Source organism: Heptranchias perlo, chromosome 2, assembly GCF_035084215.1.
Source record: "Heptranchias perlo isolate sHepPer1 chromosome 2, sHepPer1.hap1, whole genome shotgun sequence".
Classification (NCBI taxonomy): domain Eukaryota; kingdom Metazoa; phylum Chordata; class Chondrichthyes; order Hexanchiformes; family Hexanchidae; genus Heptranchias; species Heptranchias perlo.
In genome coordinates this window covers 25,710,304-25,732,932 of record NC_090326.1, presented here as the reverse complement: position 1 = coordinate 25,732,932, position 22,629 = coordinate 25,710,304, and the positions used below count along the sequence as shown (strand labels likewise).

At 44.5% G+C, this 22,629-nt stretch overlaps 1 protein-coding gene across 1 annotated transcript in view; it reads right to left on the bottom strand.

The window, feature by feature from the left end:
* Nucleotides 1–6,334: 6,334 nt before the first annotated feature.
* The window catches only part of LOC137335943 (dyslexia-associated protein KIAA0319-like), a gene marked incomplete at its 5' end in the record, with an annotated part of 88,573 nt that continues 72,278 nt past the window's right edge, over nucleotides 6,335–22,629 (bottom strand). The window contains 7 exons of the mRNA XM_068001456.1: nucleotides 6,335–6,513; nucleotides 7,398–7,486; nucleotides 7,625–7,715; nucleotides 11,228–11,350; nucleotides 17,295–17,437; nucleotides 19,029–19,188; nucleotides 20,206–20,344. Coding sequence (XP_067857557.1) covers nucleotides 6,335–6,513; nucleotides 7,398–7,486; nucleotides 7,625–7,715; nucleotides 11,228–11,350; nucleotides 17,295–17,437; nucleotides 19,029–19,188; nucleotides 20,206–20,344 — 924 coding nt within the window. The remainder of the gene's footprint in view (nucleotides 6,514–7,397; nucleotides 7,487–7,624; nucleotides 7,716–11,227; nucleotides 11,351–17,294; nucleotides 17,438–19,028; nucleotides 19,189–20,205; nucleotides 20,345–22,629) is intronic.

Here is a 22,629-nt window from a genome sequence, read left to right as displayed (position 1 = left end):
ATCTGAGTGTATAGTTGAGCAGGGGGGGGGGGGGGGGTGCTGTGTATCCTTTTTAAAAATAAATTATGTAGTAACTGCTAAAATAGAACGTAGCTCAATCAGTTCTTATGAGTAAGCTTGAAACTTTTATGTAAAATACCAAGGATGGTATGCTGCTGGGCTAACCATCTATTCTTATACCACATGTGTTCTGGCAATTGTATGGAATACCACTGTATATTTCTGGTCCCTCCAAATTGGCAGAAAAACAATGACAAACTAAATGGTTCAGGCTAAACTACTCATTAAAATTTATTGTAAGTTAAATTATACAGAAGCAAGAAGGTTAGCAGGTTAGATAGCAATACATTATTTAACTTTCACTGGTACATGAAATTTATCTTATATACCATACATGGACCTCTAGGCACCATGGTGTTCTGGCTCACTGCTGCAGTATGGTTTTAAACACTTCAGTCATATGAGCTGCTGCACTGGCCAAGGCTACAGTATATTTCTCTTTTAGGAGGATACAGCTGTCAAAAGCAAATGGGAGCACCGCACACTCCTGCAAATTCAGTTTATGCCTTGATGATATATATCCAAATTAGTCCTCAAGATAACTGATCAAACTGCAGAGCAAAGCATGTGGCCTGCAGCACCTACAGTTCCAGGATCATGCTAGACTATAGGGCAAGATAACTTCCATCTAACGTAGTTAGTACAAAGTCATCCACATTTCCTCACCTATAGTTAAAGCAATTAGGAAGAAAAAATATCAAAAGATGCACCAGATGATTGAACTATAGCTAAAGTTCTACTGGGGCTTCAACCCAGACAGCCAGCTGTACGTTCCAAGTTGTAGAAACTAGCTTGTCCCTAGGGAATGACTGGCTGACATCCATTTTTAAAATTAGCATCGCATTGGACTAGCAGCAAGTTCATATAAAAAGATAAAATACAGAATTTCTTATGGATCAAAGCAGAATAGATCCTAAATCTGCTAGAGTACCTGCTCACCAGTTATCAGCAGTAGAATTTCAGGACAATGTATGTAAAACTAATATGGTTTATATATTTTGTCCTGAAATTCCACACAGATGCCAATCCTAATGGTTGTGCCAGGATTGAGCCGTGTAGAGCCTGGTACATCTCATCTTTCTTAGCCCAGGTATGGCAGCCAGTACACCAAGTCCCCAGTGAACCTCAGGAGTGGGAACACCAGTGCTTTGGTAGGCTCTGCCTCTGGCTCTAAGGCAACCAGCAGTGGCAGACGTGACATAACCTGGGCTTCCCCTGTTTCCTTGGGAGTTCTGACAGTCTCCTGCCAGAGCTTGTGTCTGCTAATAAAAGAGGAGCCAATTCAAAGAAGACACATCCATCAAATAGAGAAACCGGACCAATAGCGAACTGAACAGAAATCTTAGCAACACTGATTAATAGCCGCTCAATACAGAGCAGCCTTCACCCCCAAAAAGTGAACAGGCAGGATAGGCCTAGTGGTCTGTTGCCTAGTGTATAAATCAAAAGATGTATTCTGTAATCATACTCAACTGAACCTGACTGTGCATTAAGGAGGCAGTCAAGAACATCTAATAACATTGATGGGAATGTATTTTACTTCGACTTTCAAGTAAATTATTCTTGTCCTCTAGAAGCATTTGGGCAGTGAGCATCCCTAGTTTTTTTTTAAGAAAAACACACAAAAGCAAAAACAGGAACATAAAAGGTAACTTTGACATTCTCCCTGTAATAAACTTGGGAGAGATTTCTAATCAACTCAGCAAATGATTTCACTTAGAAGCAAATACAAGTGAAAAATGTCAGATTTAGCAGCAGAGAAACAACTCTTTTCCCTCCACAGTATTCCTGAAATGATCGGAATTCCGGATATTAGAATAAAGTGGGCAGGTGCCTGTATCAGTATTGGCACAGCGGGGCACCCTCTGGTGGGGGCAGGGGGAAGAAATAACAGCCTTACAACCGGGCACCCCAAGGAAACTGTTCTTTCCAAGATTGTTGGGTTGCTATTTATCCATGCCCACTTTTCATACAGGTGCACAGTAAGTTGGGGGCATCAGATACAGCACTGCTGAGAATCCTGCTCAATGGCATCCCACATCTTTCTCATGGCCACATCTCCCCCCTCCCTGGAAACACCAGCACATCTAAAACAGGTCCCTCCCCAATCTCTGCCCTCCTCTCCTGTCCAATAATGTCCCCAGTGCAACAACAACCCTGAGGAAATTCAGGGCCATCACTTCTAGTGACTAGAACTAAAGGGTACTCCAACCAGACGGAGGTGTAGGGTTACCAGGGTTTGATCTAATAACACCGTTAAATCCAATGTAGAGTGCTTGGTGACCCAGACAATATTTATCCCTCAACCAACATCACTAAAACACAGATGATCTGTTCATTATCACATTGCTATTTGTGGGACCTTGCTGTGCGCAAATTGGCTGCCGTGTTTCCTACATTAGAACAGTGACTACAGTTCAAAAGTACTTCATTGGCTGTAAAGCGCTTTTGGACATCCTGAGGTCATGAAAGGCGCCATATAAATGCAAGTTCTTTCCAGTCTTGTTTATTCTGACAGAGACCGAGTGAGTGGACAGAAATCAATTTATCCTTCTATGGGAGTGAAATTGGCCTTTGGTAGCGCGACACAGGCGACAGCGAATAGGCAGCCTGTTTGATGTAAAACAGGCTGTTAATTGGCTATCGCCCATTTTTCGCTACCACCGATGACCAATTTCACCCCCTATAAGGGTTAGAATAGAAAGTAAAGTTGAGGTAGACAAATTCAATGTTCTGTCGTCATCTGCTAGTACCACAGTGAAATTGCAGGTGCTAATTCTGTTGAACTCAACAACTCATAAGTTTATAACACAATACCGAATCAGGATAACAACAATGTGCATTTGTTTAGTACCTTTAACATAGTAAAATGTCCCATGGCACTGCACAGGGACATAAGGAAAAATGGAGGCCGGGCCAAAGAAAGAGATAGGAGGAGAGGTGACCAAAAAAGAAGTGGGTTTAAGGTGGGTCATAGAAGAGGTATATGTAGACACAGTAGTTTAGGGAGGGATTTTCAGAACTTGGAGTCTGGTCGGCTGAAGGTCTTTATAAACAGGATGAGAATTTTAAATTTGAGATATTCGGGGATTGGAAGCCAAGGTAGGTCATGGGTGACGGACGAGCAATACTTGGTGCGGTATAGGATACGGGTAACAGAGTTTTGGATGAGCTGGTCTAAGGACCGTGGGAGGCCATCCAGAAGCATGGATGAGAGTATCGGGCAGATTGGCTGAGGTAGGGGTTGATGTTATGGAGATAGAAGTAGGCAGTCTTTGTGATGGAGAGGTTTTGGAGTGGGAAGCTCAGCTCAGGGTGGAATAAGATGTTGAGGGTGTGAACATTCTGGTTCAGCCTGAGGTAGTGACTGGGAGGGGAATGGAGTCAGTGCCAAAGGTATGCCGTTTGTGGTATGGATCGATGATGATGGCTTCAGTCTTCCGGACAGATATTAGGAGTCAGTCACAAAAAGACATTGGTGACAGGGTCCCATGCAATCAAGTGGACAAAGCAATCCTGATCACCAGCCATTTCTAATATCTCCTTTAGCTGGTGCTTGTGATAAATTAAAATAGTAACTGTTTTGAGGAGCATTGAAAGAAACAATGGATCTGACTCACCCAATTCAGGCAGTTGCTCATTTTTACCATCATTCAAATGAACCTCTTGTAGGAATGCAGTATCAGTGCAAGCAGGATAAAATTAAACACATTTTTAATGCTTAATAGTGAAAGGAAACCTGAATCAACCTATCAAATAACTAATAATGAATTAATAATCCTCCAACCAACAAATACAGGTGATGGCAGAATGTCAGTAAAGGGAGAGAGGTAACTGCAGGATAGGTATCAATCAGAAAGACTAGTACCAAAAGGGTGAACAGAAAAACATTGAGAAACGAGACAGAAATGTTCATACTGATAGCAGGACTAACGATATAGGCCATTCAATAAGAGCACATTTCCAAATGCACAAAATTAATGAGTGCTACAAAGACCAGCCTGAACTGGAATAACACTAGCCCCGTACAGTCTTCTACAGCACCACCCCTTCCCCAGGAGGTCCAAGCAGGCTCCAACTAAAAGTGTTAAAATCTGTTGCGTGTACAACATCCCGATTCAATCTGGGCCGCCTGGACCCAAAGGCTCAGTGGTCCCACAATGAGCCTATCAATCCCCACTCCCATCCCTTAAATGATCAAACTAACCTGAATCAGTAAATTTAACCTCCCCTTAGACACCGTTCATCTTCTTGGGGATGGGGAGGCCACTCAGAAGGAAATGGATAGAAAAATGAGAGAGAGAGGAGCCAGCAGTACATGTGCTGGCAATCAGAAATATCCAGTCTTAACAGCGTTATATTTCGTCAGTTATTGCTTAGATTTTTAAAGTTCTATTTTTTTGCACTCTACTATAAAGGTCCTAGGGCTCTATTCGAAGAAGAGCAGAGGAGTTCTCCCCAGTGTTCTGGCCAATATGTATCTCTCAACCAACTTCACTAAAACAGATTATCCGGTCATTAATCTCATTGCTGTGCACAAATTGGCTGCCCTGTCTCCCTACATCCATCAACCTAAATTACAACAGTGACTACACTTCTAAAGTATTTAATTGGCTCAGTAGGGAGTGTGTGACAGGAATCAAGGATGACACTTCCTGGAAGTGTGCACTATGCTCAAGCCTTTCAACAGATTATAGATAGTGACTCATTGGGGAAAACTGTTTGAACTCAGAGGTGAAGGACATTATTAATGTTTTGCTCTAACCTCAGTTTTTCTTCATCATGAGTAACAGTGACATCAAAGGGCAGCTCTCCATTTGTGTTACTAATTCCTCCTACAACTTTGTTTTTAGCTCCTCATCTATCTGTTAGTCTGTCTAATTAGACTGAAAATTAGTCATGAAGAAAAGTTGTTTCTTATCTATGGAACTCCTCAATTTTTACTAATGCGTACAGAGAAACTAGCTTTGCACAGCTTATTGTACAAGTAGCCGTATTCCTGCATTGCTGATCTTTGCATTACAGCACAAAGAAAGACACAAACTGAATGCTTTTTACATGGTCACAAAGTCTGGGGGTTAGAGTTTCCGCTTTGAATGCAATCGGGAAATTGTGCCAGTCAGGTTACAGTTCAAGTTACCCCTAAAATTCATTTGCATAATCACAAAATCTTCCATGAACCAGCGTAATAGAACATAATCGTTTTTTTCCCTTTCTATTAAAAAGTATTTCTTGATGTATTTAAGAGTGGTAACCTGGCACAGTTTTATTAATACAGCCGAAATAAGCATTTTTAATATGGATGTCCAGTACCTGTAAGTAACCTGATTTAAAATCATTGAAAATGACTTTTAAAAAAAACTATAGTGAACCAGTCATTGGTGTACACTAGTCAGTTTCTTAGTAAATTAAATACTTTTTGATATGATAAACCTTATAAAACATGCCTACCAATGCCTGTGCGCCTAAGAAAATGAGCGTGATTTGAGGCACCTTCCCAAACCAGCACAATCGGCGGAATCTTGCAGTTTCGACCTGGGGGTGGGGCCTGATCCAGGAATTGAATTTGAACCAGCATAAAAGATCATGGAAAACACAAAAGTAAGTGGTTTTGGACGTAACTCACATAAGTTTAAAATTCCCCGACCTTTGCATCGGCCGATTCCACTCAGATTGCGTGGTATTACTGGAGTAAACAAGTGGAAACTCGACCCCAAGGAACTTATTTAATATCTAGATCCATTTACTTTTGCAACATATTTAATATTTGTCATACTAAATAGCTCAGGAATTTTTTCAAACTCACCATTCATATACTGCAAGACCTTGCCCATTATCAAATTGGATTTCCATGTAAATAGAGAAATAGTTTCAGGGAAAATAAATTTCCATGCCCTTTCTGACGGTTACAGCTGCTGTCGTAGCTCACATTTGCACATTGCTGTTAATGCAGGCTTAATAGGAACTCTTAGAATCATAAATCTACAGGAAGCTGAAAACACAATGTCCCTCAATGGACCAGTTCATATCTGACAAACCCTTCTGCTGTAAGGATATCGTTATCCAGGATAAATGATCAAGGTTCTCAATCATTCCTAGAGCTGAAAAAAGTGCTCCTTCAGAAGCTTCTAGAGGAGTCTCTTCCAGAGTACACCAACGTTCTGCAATTTGAAAAGGTTTTAAAATGTCTTTAAAAAAAATCCCAGATGGTACCCAGTTTTGCACTGCAGTATAAGTGCATCACAAGTCGAACATATGCTCTGACTCAGCAAGTTTATCTGTTTTTGGGATGATAATTGAAGGAGACTCCATTTTTAAGCGAACCATTCATACCAACTGTATGGTTCTCCTTCTCGACACTTTCTCTGCTGAACAGCGTGTTCTGGTCACTGTCAAACTCCGATTCAGATACCATCAGACTCGAGTTGTGTTCAGTGCTTTTGTGTTTCACACCTGGAGGAGAAAAATCACAGAGCAAAGTCAACGGGCAATATAACTCACCATTAGAAAGTAAAATGCACTGAACTACAATATGATCCAGTATTTGTCTCTTGACCAATCACACTTCTCCATATGTGCATGAAGAGGAAAAAAAAACTTGAATTTAAATAGAACCTTTCATGACCTCAGGCTTTACAGCCAAAGTACTTTTGAAGTGTAGTAACTATTGTAGGAAACGCAGCAGCCAATTTGTGCAGCAAGGTCCCACAAACAGCAGTGTGATAATAACCAGGTAATTTATTTTTAAGTGACGTTGGTTGAGGGTTGCATCTTGGCCTGGACACAGGGGAGAACTCCCCTGACATTCTTCAAAACAGTGCCATGGGATCTTTTACATCGACCTGAAAGGGCAGACGGGGCCTCGGTTTAACGTCACATCTGAAAGACAGAACCTCTGACAGTGCAGCACTCCCTCAGTACTGCACTGGAGTGTCAGCCTGGATTAAGTGGTTAAGTCCCTGGAGTGGGTCTTGAACCCACAACCTTCTGACTCAGAGGTACTACCACAGAGCCACAGCTGACACACATGGGCTCCCATATAAAATAAAATGGGAGAAATGCCAGGCCTCTGTAAAAAAAAAATACACTGAGCAGATGTACACTGGTGTAATGTACTGTTGTGACCTGTGCTAGCAGCAAGGCATGAATACCGTCCCAGCTACCTGGACACCATTATATACATCGTTCTGATTACTTTTCTTTTTACAGACAAAACAGACTACCCAAAATAGGTTGAATATGTAGTTTAAAAATCTCTTTGCATTTAAGAAAATCTGTTTCGAGCGTTAACCCTGAGTGCACGCATCCTGATATATTGTTATATACACAGCACTAACCATATTTTGGCCTCAGTGCCATCCGTTCCTGATCGTCCATATTGTCCAGGATGGTGTATTTGTTTTTCTTCCTTACCTTTGTTCGTTTTCTGTAGACAAAAAACATTTGCAAAATTATCGTGTGCAGAGGAGGACTCAAAAATGTTCCATAATGTGTGTTGCGCTTTTTTTTGCGTGGTTTCTAATGAGCAATAGAGGTTCTTTATTAGTAAATACAATGCTCATACCTCCTGCAGCAACAGATACAAGTCCAGCATATTCCTCCAATAATGATGATCGTTAGAAACAAGGACAAAATCACGTACAATACACTCCAGTCTGTGAATAGAAGTGAGAACAAGTCTTACAACAGCAGCTGAATCACTCTTGAAGAACAACGAACAAACTTGCATTTATATAGCGCCTTTCATGACCTTAGGACGTCACAAAATGCTTTACAGCCAATGAAGTACTTTTGAAGTGCAGTCACTGCTATAATGTAGGAAATGTGGCAGCCAATGTGCACGGCAAGGTTCCACAAATCTGGATAATGACCAGATAATCTAACTTAATGATGTTGGTTGAGGGATAAATGTTGGTCAGGATACTGGGGAGAACTCCCCTGCACTTCCTCGAATAGTGCCGTGGGATCTTTTAGGCCCACCTGAGGGGGCAGACGGGGCCTCGGTTTAACGTCTCATCCAAAAGACGGCACCTCCAATAGTGCAGCACTCCCTCAGTATTGCACTGAAGTGTCAGCCTAGATTATGTGCTTAAGTCTCTGGAGAGGGACTTGAACCCACGACCTTCTGACTTAGAGGCAAGAATGCTACCACTCAGCCACGACTAACGCTTGCACAGGAATAAAAACTGGTAAGCAACATCACCCCCAGGGGCTCGCCGTTTATTTGGACAGCCTGCTACGGGACTAAGGCAGAGAGAGACCAGGAAGGTCTGAGGTCCAATCTTCGGTCCAAGAGGAGTCAGGGTAGTAGTAGGGACACTACAATTGGCTTCAGTGTCGTTCATCTAGAAAGGTGAAATGCACAACTGGGGTTTCCAGACCTGATTGGTATCTAGTGCCCTCTACTGGAAAATGCACACGTGTAGGAACACAGGAATAGGAGTAGCCCCTCCAACCTGTCCAATTAGATCATGGCTGATCTGTATCTTAACTCCATTTACCCGCCTTGGTTCCGTAACCCTTAATACCCTTACCTAACAAAAATCTCTCAATCTCAGTTTTGAAATTTTCAATTGACCCCCAGCCTGAACAGCTTTTTGAGAGAGAGAGAGAGAGAGAGAGAGAGAGTTCCAGATTTCCACTACCCTTTGTGTGAAGAAGTGCTTCCTGACATCACCCCTGAATGGCCTAGCTCTAATTTTAAAGTTATGCCCCCTTGTTCTGGACTCCCCCACCAGAGGAAATAGTTTCTTTCTATCTACCCTATTGAACACTTTAATCATCTTAAACACCTCAATTATATCACCCCTTAATCTTTTATGCTCAAGGGAATACAAACCTAGTCAAAGCAACCAGTCCTCATAATTTAACCCTTTTAGGCCCGGTGTAGACACTGGGTAAGGACAGGATCCAACTCAGCTACACTGGCTGCCAGAGTTGGATGGGATACTGCAACTTAAAGGTTAAAATTAATACAAAAAGCACTAATTGACCACTGTGAACTATTACACAGAAGTCCACAACACATTACACAATGAATCACTAAAATAATCAAACAATGCCCTATCGGATTAAGAGTATCACTGTAATGACCGTATAGTTTAAGCAGTCTGACTCATGAGAGCACATGATGTGAGAACATCCTTTACACTGTACCGACCCTACTAAACCCTCTCTTCCCCCCCCCCCCCCCACCCCCACTTCCTATAGACACCCGAGTACATCATTCCATGGCCAAGAGAGTGGAGAGATGGCCAGCTCGCAGTGCTGTTCTAAATCTACATTGCAAGGTGAATAAGACCAACCTTCTCTTATGGAGAAACATCTCAGCCCTGAAATTACTCCATGGGATATCAGTGAATGAATGCTTAATGTATTTGCCTGAAATTTCTCTCTGGCATTCAATTAAATTAAAAGGATTAACGACTTCTCTGACATAGCCTGGAGATTGTAAACAATTTTACAACACCAAGTTATAGTCCAGCAATTTTATTTTAAATTCACAAGCTTTCGGAGATTTTCTCCTTCCTCAGGCAAATGTTTCAAGATCTCCTTGAAGCCTACGCATTTATACATATTGAACAATAAAACATGGTGTTTACAGACTGCCCCTGCAACTGCCCGTTGCCAAGGCAATCACCGTGTTCAGACAGAGAGGTGTTACCTGCAGAACCTCCGAATACACATTCAACAAAAAAACAAACAGGGAAAAAAAACAGAAAAAAAAACACAGAGAGAGGCAGAAACATCCGGAAGGCAGAGAGAGCCAGCAAATGACCCATTATATTAAAAACAGATATCTGTTTTTAATATAATGGGTCATTTGCTGGCTCTCTCTGCCTTCCGGATGTTTCTGCCTCTCTCTGTGTTTTTTTTTCTGTTTTTTTTCCCTGTTTGTTTTTTTGTTGAATGTGTATTCGGAGGTTCTGCAGGTAACACCTCTCTGTCTGAACACGGTGATTGCCTTGGCAACGGGCAGTTGCAGGGGCAGTCTGTAAACACCATGTTTTATTGTTCAATATGTATAAATGCGTAGGCTTCAAGGAGATCTTGAAACATTTGCCTGAGGAAGGAGAAAATCTCCGAAAGCTTGTGAATTTAAAATAAAATTGCTAGACTATAACTTGGTGTTGTAAAATTGTTTACAATTGTCAACCCCAGTCCATCACCGGCATCTCCACATCATAGCCTGGAGAGGCATTTCCAATTGGATCCCATGGTGTCACCGCAGGACTGGTGTTTGCTGGGCCATTCCCCATTATATTCCAGGTGACATCAAGGAACTTGCCACATACGATATTACACTAACTCCTTTAATAAATGTAAGGAATCTTACAACACCAGGTTATAGTCCAACAGTTGGACTATAACCTGGTGTTGTAAGATTCCTTACATTTGTCCACCCCAGTCCATCACCGGCATCTCCACATCCTTTAATAAATGAACAGAGTGAGTATTGACACCACTGTGCCAGTCAATGAGTTGGAGGCGGGGCAGGACTTACAGCAAACAGTCTTATTTACTCGGCAAACAGAGTCTATTTAAACAGTCTACGCACTACAGCAAAGTCTTTTTAAACAGTCTATGCACTACATCGGAGTTCATTTAAACAGTCTCTATGCACTACAGCAAACAGAGTCTATTTAAACAGTCTATGCGCTACAGCAAAGTCTATTTAAAGTCTACGCACTATAGTGAACAGAGTCTATTTAACCAGTCGCCCAATAAAAGCTGGATTATTTCTCCAACAAAACGCAGTGAGTGGAGGATAGTTACATAATACAAATTATGTGTGCAAAATCAATCCCAGTCACTTACAGCGGTGCGGTCTCCAGGCATCATTGACAGGGGAACTACCCAATCAACTCCATTGTGGCCGGAACATGTGGTGTCACTTTATGCAGTAATAAATTAAAGCAAAGTGCAATTTATGCTCACCATCCTGAGATCCTGGAGTAGATTTTCGGCTTTGTTAATTCCAATGGAATGAAAATCAGGCGGGTTCTGCAAAGGGCATGCGATCTGCCCCGCCAGATTAACGTCCAGGCAGTGAAGGTGAAAATCTATCCCCCACTTACATTAGCCTGAATAGAACCTGTCACCTGTCTGGTCCATTATGCCGACAATTTTATTCCGTTCACCCCTGTTTTCGAGCCGAACTACTCACCACAGTTGCTTTCTCCATCATCAAAATAATGCTGTATCAGATTCTCCATCCAGAACGGGTAGCAGACGCAACGCTTGGTGAACGGGTCACAGTGCCCGTGGCCTGAGCACTTCAGAAAGCAAACTGCAAACAGAACAAACCACCAGCAAGGTGAGCACCACCAATCCCCAAACGAGGTTTCATGAAATCCATGCTTAAAAATGACAAGTTTACATCATGCAGGCAACTTTGCGAGGTGCCCCTGTCCCCACGGTCCTCGACAGGGGCGAGCGTGGGTCAGAGCACCAGGGCTATAGTGTTAGAGGGCAGACTGGCAAACTGCTCACAGACCTTGACCAGCGAAGCTCTGTGAAAAGCTACTAACTAGGTTGTGCGTGTCAGTAACCCATATTGCTTTGTCCTCTGATTTTTTTTATATATCCACTCCCACCACAACCGCCCCCGCCCCCCCCCCCCCCAACAAAGTGGTAAAACATAGAATCTTGTTCTGTTCTTCCAACCAAGAAAACCCACCTACATACCAGCTAGGTGATGAACTGATGGAGAGAACCTCCAACCTCCAACTTCACTGCACCATATAGCGGTGCACCAGTGAATTGTGATACCCAGCAGTCCCTCATTAAACACCCTGTGGCTTGCAGACACCCTTTCTGGCTCCTTCATTATCACAGAAATCCTATACAATACAAAATCACTTCACTCAATTCATCGATGCAATGTTTCAACCTCCATAAAGAGAAATAACTTATTTATATAAGACCCTTTTAAGTCCTCAGGACATCCCAAAGTGCTTTGCAATCAGTGAATTATTTTTGAAGTGTAGTCACTGTTGTTATGTAGGCAAACGCAGCGGCCAATTTACGCACAGCAAGGTCCCAAAAACAGCAAATGACTGAATGATCAAATAATCTACTTTAGATGGTGTTATTTGAAGGTGGAATGTTGGTCAGGACACAGAACAGTCTGCTCTTTTTTTCCCAAATACTCCCACCAGGGGCATGATTTTAAAAGCAAAGTTGGGGGGCGGGGGGGGGGGGGGGGGGACAAAGAAAATCAGAATTTTCTGGAGCGGGAAGGAATTCCGGCTCCAACCTGCCTAAAAATGTGCACCACCCAGAGTCATCTGGGTGCGTGCGCTGTTCTCGAACCCGGAAGCCCCGTCGGCAATTAAAGCCAGTGGGACGATATTTAAACCAACAATTCAAGTACTTATAGTACTTGAAATCTGCATTAATATAATTAACAATGAAGGCAAGTGATTTCAATGCTGCCTCAACAGGTTTCCTGTGCTGTGTAAAACACGGCATGGGAAACTCAGCGGGTTGCAGCCCGCAGCCATTTGGACATTTAAATCCCTGTTTGACAGATGGGGATAAAAGGTGAGTTATTGCAGCAGGGCACTCAGTTCTCTCAGGCAAACTTTTGGCTGGGAGATCTTTGTGTTTAGACTTGACATTCTTGGTTTACATTCGGAATTGTTCTGTTTACACATATTTACCTACTTTTTGGACCCCCTCAAACTGACACCATCAGGATGGGGGGAGCAATGGCTGCATTCACCAGTACATCTGAGCAGGAGGAATATCACCATCCAGGGCAGGCACTGCGTGCACTTCCACCACTTGCAGCTCCACCACACAGAGGTGAGCCACCTACACAAGAACAGAAAGGGGAACAACAAAGGGACCAATGTCGCAGGAGGCACTACCCTCGTGAGGGGGTCCACAGACCGAGGCTGAGCTTCCTGGACCTCTCTGAGGAGAAGTGCCTACAGAGGCTGAGAGTGAGTCGCCACGTGGTCGCAGATATCTGCAGCCTCCTTCATGCCGAGTTGCTCCCGGCTGGGCCCAGTGGCATCGCATTGCCCGTCGCATTTGAAATGACCACTGCCCTCAACTTCCTTGCCTCCAGGGCACCACCGGCGACATCGCCGGAGTCTCAGTGGTCTGTCCACAACTGCATAAGGCAGGTCACCAACGGCTTGTTTTGTAGGGCCTCGCTATACGTCAATTTCCCCATGGACGACCTCAGCCAGACGGAGAGGGCAGCGGATATCCACTCTGTGACTGGCTTCCCACATGTACAGGGTGCAATCAATTGCACGCATATAGCAATCCATGCACCTCCACACGAGCCAGCACTGTCCATCAACACTCAGCTAATTTGTGACCACCGCAAGAGATTTCTTCATGTGTGCACCAGATTCCCTGGCAGCTGCCACGATTCATTCATTCTGTGGGAATGCAACATCCCGCCCCTCTTCCACGCACCGAACACCCTTAAGGGCTGACTCCACAGAGACAAGGGATACCCCCCCTGCACACGTGGCCCATGACACCTCTGAGGAACTCCATCAGTGAGGAACAGCATCGATACAACGACAGCCACATCGCCACCAGGTCTGTCACTGAACATGCGATAGGACTGCTGAACATGAGATTTCGGTGCCTGGATCGGTCTTGGGGAGCGCTTCAATACGCACCATCGAGAGTGGGTCGAATTATAGTCTGCTGTTTTGTCCTGCACAACATGGTGCAACAGAGAGGGGTACCGGTTGAGGAGGCCCCACACCCTCATCCAGCATCCACATCTGCCATCAATATTGGGGAGGAAGAGGATGAGGAAGAGGAGGAGGTGGAGGAGGGGGAGGAACCCAGCGGCAGAGCAGCAGCTCACCTGGCTGCTTGTGAGGCCAGGAAGTCACTCATATTTGAGCAATTCTCATAAGAAGATATGGGAAGTGTGACTAGTCCAGGCCTCAGTCCACCTGGAAAGACCAGCACCAACACCAGCCCCCCACACCGCACAAAACAGTTCTACAACTACACTTACACCCACTGTGAACACACCCGCTGGGTGGCATCAAGTCTCGCCGTTCACGATGAAGCACATGAAGGGGCACTATTACAAAAGCCAGTCATGAATGGGCAAGACGTACGTGGCAGTGGTGGTGAGAATGATCACATTTAATGTGAATTTAACAAAAAACAAATATAAATGAAAAACATGACAGTCTGTCAGACACCCTTGTGCATACCCTTCATGATCACAAAACCTTAGCCTTTCTCTTCCTACTGCTTCTACGTGGTGCATCCCCTGTGGCTGTAGCAGAGGTAGTGGCAGGTTGCTCATGTTCATGGCCGGACTGCTTAGATGCTTTTGGCCCATGTCCTCTATGTTTCGGTGCCCGTGAGGGCCCCTCCAAAGACTGCTCCACCTGCACCTGTGCAGGGGCAGACTCGGCCAACTGGAGAGGAGGCAGCATTGCAAGTACTGGTTGAGAGGGGGGCAACGGGTGAGGCATGGGAGGGCTTTGAGTGGCGTCCCCACTTCCATGTCCCCTTTCGCCATCATCCCTCTCCTGGACCAGGCCCACATCACTCCTACCACCCTGCAGGAGAACAGTTTGGAGGACATGTACGATGCCTTGGAAGCCCAGTTGTAAAGTTTCTGTCAGCCTGTTTAAGGTGGCAGAATGTTGTTCACCCTGAGTCTGAACGGCTGTTGTCAGGGCCTGAATGGATTCATTTGTGAGCCTTGCTTGAAGCTCAATGGAGGCTAGCCTTCTCTCCATCGCAGACATTCCCGCACTTACCTGTGCCACCAGCCCACTAATGCAGGAGTTGGACTCCTTCATCCTCTGCGCTATTGTGGAGAGTGCGCGTGACACCTGTTCCAGCACCTTGCAAATGTGTTGCCAGCCCTTGATCATTCTCCTTTTAAAGGATAGCCCCTGCATTCAGCATCTGTGTCCCCCTGAGCAAAGCCTGGCGATGAGTGCGCCCACCGATGTGGAATCTCCACAGCTGCCCCAGTGTCTGCTCGTGTTCACTTGTGTGTGGTGACTCACCAGGTGCCAACTAACCAACTAACTGACCTAATAAGGCCCAACGGAGTGTGAGTATCTGAGCTGGTGGATGGCTCGCTAAGATGTGACGGTGCGACCTCAGAGGCCAGGACTTCTTTGAGGAATCGCCCTCTCTCGTCACTGTGGTCATTGAAGGGCCTGGATGAGATCAGAAGGCAATATTAAGCATCATCACAGATGTGTCATGTTGCGATGAGCATACTGAGGTGTTCAACATGCCAATCAATCTTAACATCAATTCATGTTGTGTGTGATGAATGTTAAAGTTGTGTCACCAGACGTTTGTGGGGTGCCAGTCTCGGCGTCCCCGACAGACAGGCACTCGAGGGTGCGGCTGATCTCCAGGGCCCCCTCCTCCACTTCTGTGAGGACCACTATTTGTTGTGGCCCCCCCCCTCCAGTCCTCGCCCTCTCCCGTGCATTTTGCGCTCTCTTCTCCTAGAAGGGGAGAAAGTACAGATGTGTGAGTGAGTGATGGTGAAGTGGTCAGCTAATGAATGGATTGCTATGGGTGAGGCTGACCATGAAAGAGATGCATCAGAGGGTGAGTATGAGACAGAGACATCACATTGATCAGGATTGGGGTGAGTGGTAGTGGTGTGGTGACTAATGGGGAGGTGAGGAAGTGCTCAGGAGGTGCAGGTAAGTTGAGGATGAGCCTTAAGTGGGTGTGAGGAGTGATGTGATAGAGTATTCTTGGTAGTGCAGAATGAGTTGGGGGGTGGGGGTGGTGATGTGCAACACGGAGTGTAGGAGAATCAGTAAGTGTACTCACTTTTTCTGACCTGGTTAGGTCATTGAAACGCTGCCTGCACTGGACCCAAGTGTGGGAGATGTTGCTGCTGCTGGTGACCTCCTCTGCCACCTTGAGCCAGGCCTTCTTAGTGGAAGAGGCAGGGCACTTCCTCCTGTCTGTCGGGTAAAATAGTTCCCTCCTCCCCCTCACCCCGGCTAGCAGCACCTCAAGTGAGGAGTCGCTGAATCTTGGAGCAGTCTTGCCCCTGTGTTGCTCCATTCTGCCTCCTTGCTCCTGGCTTCAGCAAAAGCCAATGCAGCAATGGGCCCTTTAAATCCAGTCGCTCCAGCTGACAGCCTGTCATGTGGGTGCACAATCTGCCCACCGAGCAGCTTTCGGACGGCAAACCCGGAAACAAGGTTAATGGCCACCAATTAAGTCGCAATCGCGTGGGGAACGGTAAGGTTTTAGTATTCGGGTTATCCGCATGCCCATTGACACCCCCCCCCCCCCCCCCACCAGCATATTAAAACCGTGCCCCAGATCTTTTACATCCATCTGAACAAGCAGACAAATAAACTTTGGTTTAACATCTCAACCAAAAGCCGTTAAAATAGAATGGTTATAACGATTTATTCAAAAGCTGCACCTGCTTTGAAGTTTTGTTCTTTCTGGCTTTTATGTCTGACACCATTTAAAGATCTCTGAACTGTGCCAATTTCACATATGCATCACATGTAACATGAAAGACCGGCACTCAGTTTTAGCAGTCATGTAAAAAAGATAGTACTAACATGTTGACATATGTCATCCATCATGCTTGTAAAAATGAATGTGTTTATATAGAGCCTTCCATACCCTCAGGATGTTCTAAAGCGCATGGACATAATGAATGACTTTAAAGTGGAAACCGAATCATGTCCTTATTTTAATATTCCATTATAAATTCCTAAATCCACATTTGCAATGGAAAGTTGCAACACTGTAATTACAACCTCTACTAGTAGTGGTGGTTCAGTGCCCCCACTGGCTGGAGGGCATAATTACAGCACTTAAAAGCCCCCCCAAAAAAGCAACATTTCAAAGCAGTTTCAATTCTAGGTTTGGACATAGGAATTTATAATGGAAAGAGTTGACAGGGAGTGCAAGAAGATCTATTATAGGTATAACTACACACAAACACTAGCAGGGACCACTATCAATTTGGTCAACTGAAACCATTTGAAAACATGCTGGGAGAAAAGCCAATTAATTAATAGGCAAATGCAGCAATATATCCAGGTATAACTAACATCTACTGAAGCAAGCTGCATGTATATGCCACTCTTAAATGGATCCTACCTATTGCACGTCATGTGTGCTGTCAATATAAATTCACAAGTGATTTGGACGAAGACTTTATAAAGTAACCTGGACAAATGGAATTACCCAACAAGATAAAATGTGAAGACATTGTAACTCACCAACTGTATCTATTCTCAAGGCTTTGAAAAGCAAGAAGTCCACTTTCTCTCTCATGAGCTGTTTCTGCAAACTCCTGGCTACATCCACCCCTTTATATACCCTGTACGGTTGCCCACCTTGGACATAGAATGTCAACACAGTACTGCAGAGGCACAGAATGTAAAAACCGTTAATCAATGGCAGTCTGCTATGTACTTTTCCAACATGCAGAAGAAAGTCCTTAACTGTAATTGCAAATTTTATTTCAAACAAAAGGATAAATAGTATTTCATCAGTGGGGGGTTTTCTCCCCCCAGAGGGGGAGCAAAAGGACAATTCGTTCTCATTTACAAGGCGAAAATCTCATGCTCACGAACCCCATGCTCTACAATATTTAAAACGAAGACAGACTGCAAAGACATAATAAATTATTTCCAAAAGATTTTTTAATGTTTGTCTAAGTGAATCACGGTCAGTCGTGAGGAATGGAAAATCTTTCCACCTCCCATACCTGCAACAAGTTGGGTTAGGGCTGCCCACCCTTAATTCATAAGGCATCATAAATATTAACTACAGATCAATACTGTATCCTCCAAGCCTAATAGGCCGGGGCAGTGTTCCAGCCTGAAAACCAGCGGGGGGTAGGTGGTGGAAACATCTAGGTCTTCTGTGGGAATTCCCGTTGGGTACGGTGGGGGGAGGGGTGGTGGACGTTAAATCCAACCAACTGATGGCCTGTCGTTGGGAAGGAGGCGGGGCTCACACAATGGCGTCTCCTCCAGAATTCCCACTGCTACGGCCTCTTTTACACTCAGGAACCTGGGTACCAGCGTCGAGATCAGTGGGGCCTCCAAGGTTTGACCAGGCCTGGGTCTTGAACTGGCAGTTGGTTACCAGTGAATCACCACTGAATGGCCATGCGCCCACCTATGAGCTGCTGCTATCACTCCAAACAAGGAAAGGGGGATAAAGCACAAAACTAAATAAAGGGGAAGAATGGCCCAACTGCCTTGATGAAGAAATGGCAAGTTATAATTTTAAAAAACACATTCACAGTCATTGCTTGCCTACATAGCAGCCCCTGCACTTCCAAGTAATTCAGAGCATTAAAGCCCTTTTCTGAGAGCTGTGCGAAGATGCTATATATAAATGCAAGTTTAATTTTGAAAACATGACATTTAATACTTGCAAAAATGAAGAGCGTTACAGATACTCAATCCAGCTCTCCTCAGAAATGGGATGTACTTGATGGAATTGCATGCAGGTACAGTAGTGTAGTGGTTATGTTACTGGTCTGGTAATCCAGAGACCATGAGTTTGAATCCCATCGTGGCAGTTTGAGAATTTGAATTCAGTAAAGAAAATCTGGAAAATATTTTTTTTTCCAGATTCCAATCACCAGGGATTGATTCCAAATACAAGAGCTAACTGTTTTGGCCTATAATATCAATTCACAAAAATATGTTGTTCTATTTGGCCATATTTACTGACACAGTTAACAAAAATAAGGGTGGAAGGAAATCTGCCATCCTTATCCGGTCTGGGCCTATATGTGACTCTAGTCCCACATCGACGTGCCATCTGAAGTGGCCTAGCAAAGCCATTCAGTTGTACCAGGGCAACTAGGGATGGGCAATAAATGTCGACCTTGCTCCATCCCAAGAACGAATAAAGAAAATTATATAAATATATATATATATGATTAGTGATTACAGAAATGTCAAGCCTGGCTCCCGAAGATCTGGCCCAACTACCTGGAATCGGAATGTGCCTGAATTTTCTGGACATTGATGTCTGCATCGAGGACCCCAAGCAGCACGGCCAGCTGTCGCACGAGAGTGTCCTTCTGCTGCTCAGCCAGTCTGCTCACGCCAACCTGTAGCACCAGCTCTACCAGGTCATTCTTCCTGGAGTCTGCAGGGCACAGACCAGGATTAGCAGGAAAGAACAGACCAGGATTAGCAGGAAAAAAAGAGGCCATGTGCACACAAGCATTAGGATAGAAGGTTGGGAGACAACACACAAGTTGTTTACCATGAAAACTGACTTAGAGGCTTTAGAGGAAATAAAATGTCAATTTCTGCAGAATCCATTCGCTTTTCAACTTTCTGCATCTCTGCGATAGCTCAGATCTTGAATATCATTAAATAAATACATTTTCATCGCGTTACATCTGAGATTGGGTTTTGCCCAAAAATTGTGCTGTGACAATCTCCCAAAGATGGAGAAATGTTTTCAGGATATTAGCATGTTATTGGACAGTCACTTAGAGGGGAGCGACTGAGGTGAAGTATACTAAGTGCCAGTACACACTCAGATACACCACATGTAGACTGAATCTAAGACCAATCTTTACATGAAAACAAGGAATGAATGTGGATCTGGCAGATCCCTTGGACTGTTGAATCCTTTAAATTTGGAAACACAACCTGGAAATTAAAAAAAAGACAGGATACAATGGGCAATTCTATTCATTATAGAAGAGTATGAAAACAAGGCATTCTCTCTGACACAAAGAGTATGGAAATAGATCACACACACAGCGATAACTTAAGAACTGTCAGAGCTTATCGTATTTGATCGTCCTGGTGTTTTACATGAACTTTTAAAAGTATATTTCCTGTAGGATAATGTTCCATAACCATTGGTCATGCTCCATCCCTTCATCCAAGTGGGTATTCTTCATGTGTGAGATGAGACAATCAAGCACCTTGGCCCGAGCCCTATCCTGGCTGTCAAGTCAAGTCCACACACACAGTTTTCAGCAGATGTCACTTGTTAGCAAGCAGGAGTTAGTTTTTCCCCTTTTCTGGTCCAGGGGCTCTGAGGCTAAGTGTGGTGGTGCCTGGGAGGGGCAAGATTTAAATGAAATTTAAGAAACAGCACGCAGCCAACATTCCCGGCTCACAGACGATTTCTCCATCATCTTACCAGGCCGCACTTCAACGGTGGCGCTGTCCGTGTCCGACTCCCCTTTCGCATCGGTGACTTTCAGGTGAAAAATGTACTTCCCCTCCACAAGATTGGTTAACTGCAGCATTGCATCATGGTTTGAACCATGCATTACCTCCTGTAAGAGAGAGAGAGAGAGAGATAGAGGGAGAGAGAGATCATCACTACTCAAATTGCACTTCTTAAAGAAGAAACATAAAATGTCTGGACTGAAGAGACTGTTCTCAGATAAAGAATTAAAAGCTCTTGAAAGCATCTGCCACGTTGGGGCCCGTCTGAAACAAAGTGGAACCTCAGTCTTGGCCAAGTCTTCATGCTTAGCGCACGGCTCAATTGCATTGAATATCCACGTTAATGAGAAAATGCAAACATTGCAAACGTCAATTAAAAACAAACACAGAAAATCCTAGGACCGCACAGCAGATCAGGCAGCATTTTTAGAGCGGGTCAACATTTCAGGCGCGACCTTCCGAGTTCAGATGAAGGGCCACATTGACATTCTGAGGCTTTCTTTCTTCTTCAGATGCTGAGAGATCTGCTCTACATTTCCAGTCAAGTTTGGAGATATGTTGATAGATGGCAAACCTCAAGTGGTGTCATGGCCCAGCGTTTCGCTTGGCTTTGAACTTCTGCTCCCAAATCAGCGCAAAAATACCCTAATTTGGATAGGTGGGGTCAAATATTAGGGCGGGACCAGCTATGGAAGGCCCATTGCCCTTTTTAGCCACCAGTCAGAAATTGCACAGGATTTAAGGGTGAGTCCAAATGATATGCAACGCAAATGAGGGAATTAGGTCATAAGACAGTAGCGGAGGAAGTGATTGTGGTACGGGTACCGGCCTATTTTTAAAAAACAGGCCACTTTTTTTTTAGCACAGCTAATGTCTCTATCTTCCCTCTCAACTGATCTTGTTAATGCTTTCCTTTCTTTTATTATTACAGGAGGAGTAAAGGCTTGTTGAAAGATGCAGGATGGAAAATGCAGCTTATCTCCAGAGGTCGCAGGACACAATCCTGGCAGTTACGCCGGGATCATGCCCACTGGTGCCTTCCAGCACCGACTCTGCCGCTGTTTGTGGGGTCAGTGAAGGGGGAGGAGGCTGACCTCTTTTTGCAAGGGGCCAGCGAACATCGTTGCCAGTATGGGCACAGCTCTGGAATCTGCCACACTGCCAGAAACTCTAATGCCTGCCCGATATCCGGGGAGAATCCAGGCTCTTCCCCCCCGCCACCCCCTCCTATTCCGTCCCCTGTATAAAAGGAATCAATATTAAAAATCTTTATATAAAAAAAAAGTCGCCATCTTTAGGGGTGCAGAACACTTCCCTTGCCTGGACCCTCCCCTTGCAGCCCACTTATACTCTTCTGGGAACATAAGAAAAGAACATTCAGCCCCTCGAACCTGCTCTGTCAATCAATTAGATAATTACTGATCTGTACCTCAACTCCATTTGCCCGCCTTTGCTTCATATCTCTTGATACCAATTACCCAACAAAAATCTAATCGATCTCAGTCTTTAAAGCTCCAATTGCCCTGTCCCAGCATCTACAGCCTTTTTGGGGGAGGAGAATTCCAGATTTCTACTACCGTGGAGTTCTGGAGACCAGTACACCTCACTTCAGTGGACGTACCCACCCCCAGTCTTAAGCCAAACCCCAAATGGGCCGGGGAATTGGCAACTCGCAGCACAGAAAAGAATGAAAGAACTTATATTTCTATAGCGCCTATCACGACCTCAGGACGTCCCAAAGCCCTTTACAGTCAATGAAGTGCTTTTGAAGTGTAGTCACTGTTGTAATGTAGGGAAATGCAGCAGCCAATTTGCACACAACAAGGTCCCACAAAACTGATGTTGGTTGAGAAATAAATATTGGCCAGACACCAGAGAGAACTCCCCTGCTCTTCTTGAATAGTGCTATGGGATCTTTTAAGTCCACCGGAGAGGGGACACAAGGTTTCGGTTTAACGTCTCATCCGAAAGACGACACTTCCGACAGTGCAGCGCTCCCTCAGTACTGTATTAAAATGTCAGCCTAGATTTTTGTGCTCAGGTCTCTGGAGTGGGATTTGAATCCACTGCCTTTTGACTCGGGTGAGAGTGCTACCACTGAGACAAGGCTGATGTCGGGAATTCCCGGCCTCAGGACTTTTGATGTTCAATTTTTAAATTGCCTGTAAACCCGCATGTCTGATTGGATGGTGCCTTACCCCAATGAAATGGGGAGTTTGAGGTTCGATCTGCAATTGCCTCATAGAGTCATAGATTCACAGAATGATACAGCACAGGAGGCCATTCCACCCATCGTGCCTGTGCCAGCTCTTTGAAAGAGCTATCCAATTATTCCCACTCCCCTGCTCTTTCCCTGTTGCCCTGCAATTTTTTTCCTTTCAAGTATTTGTCC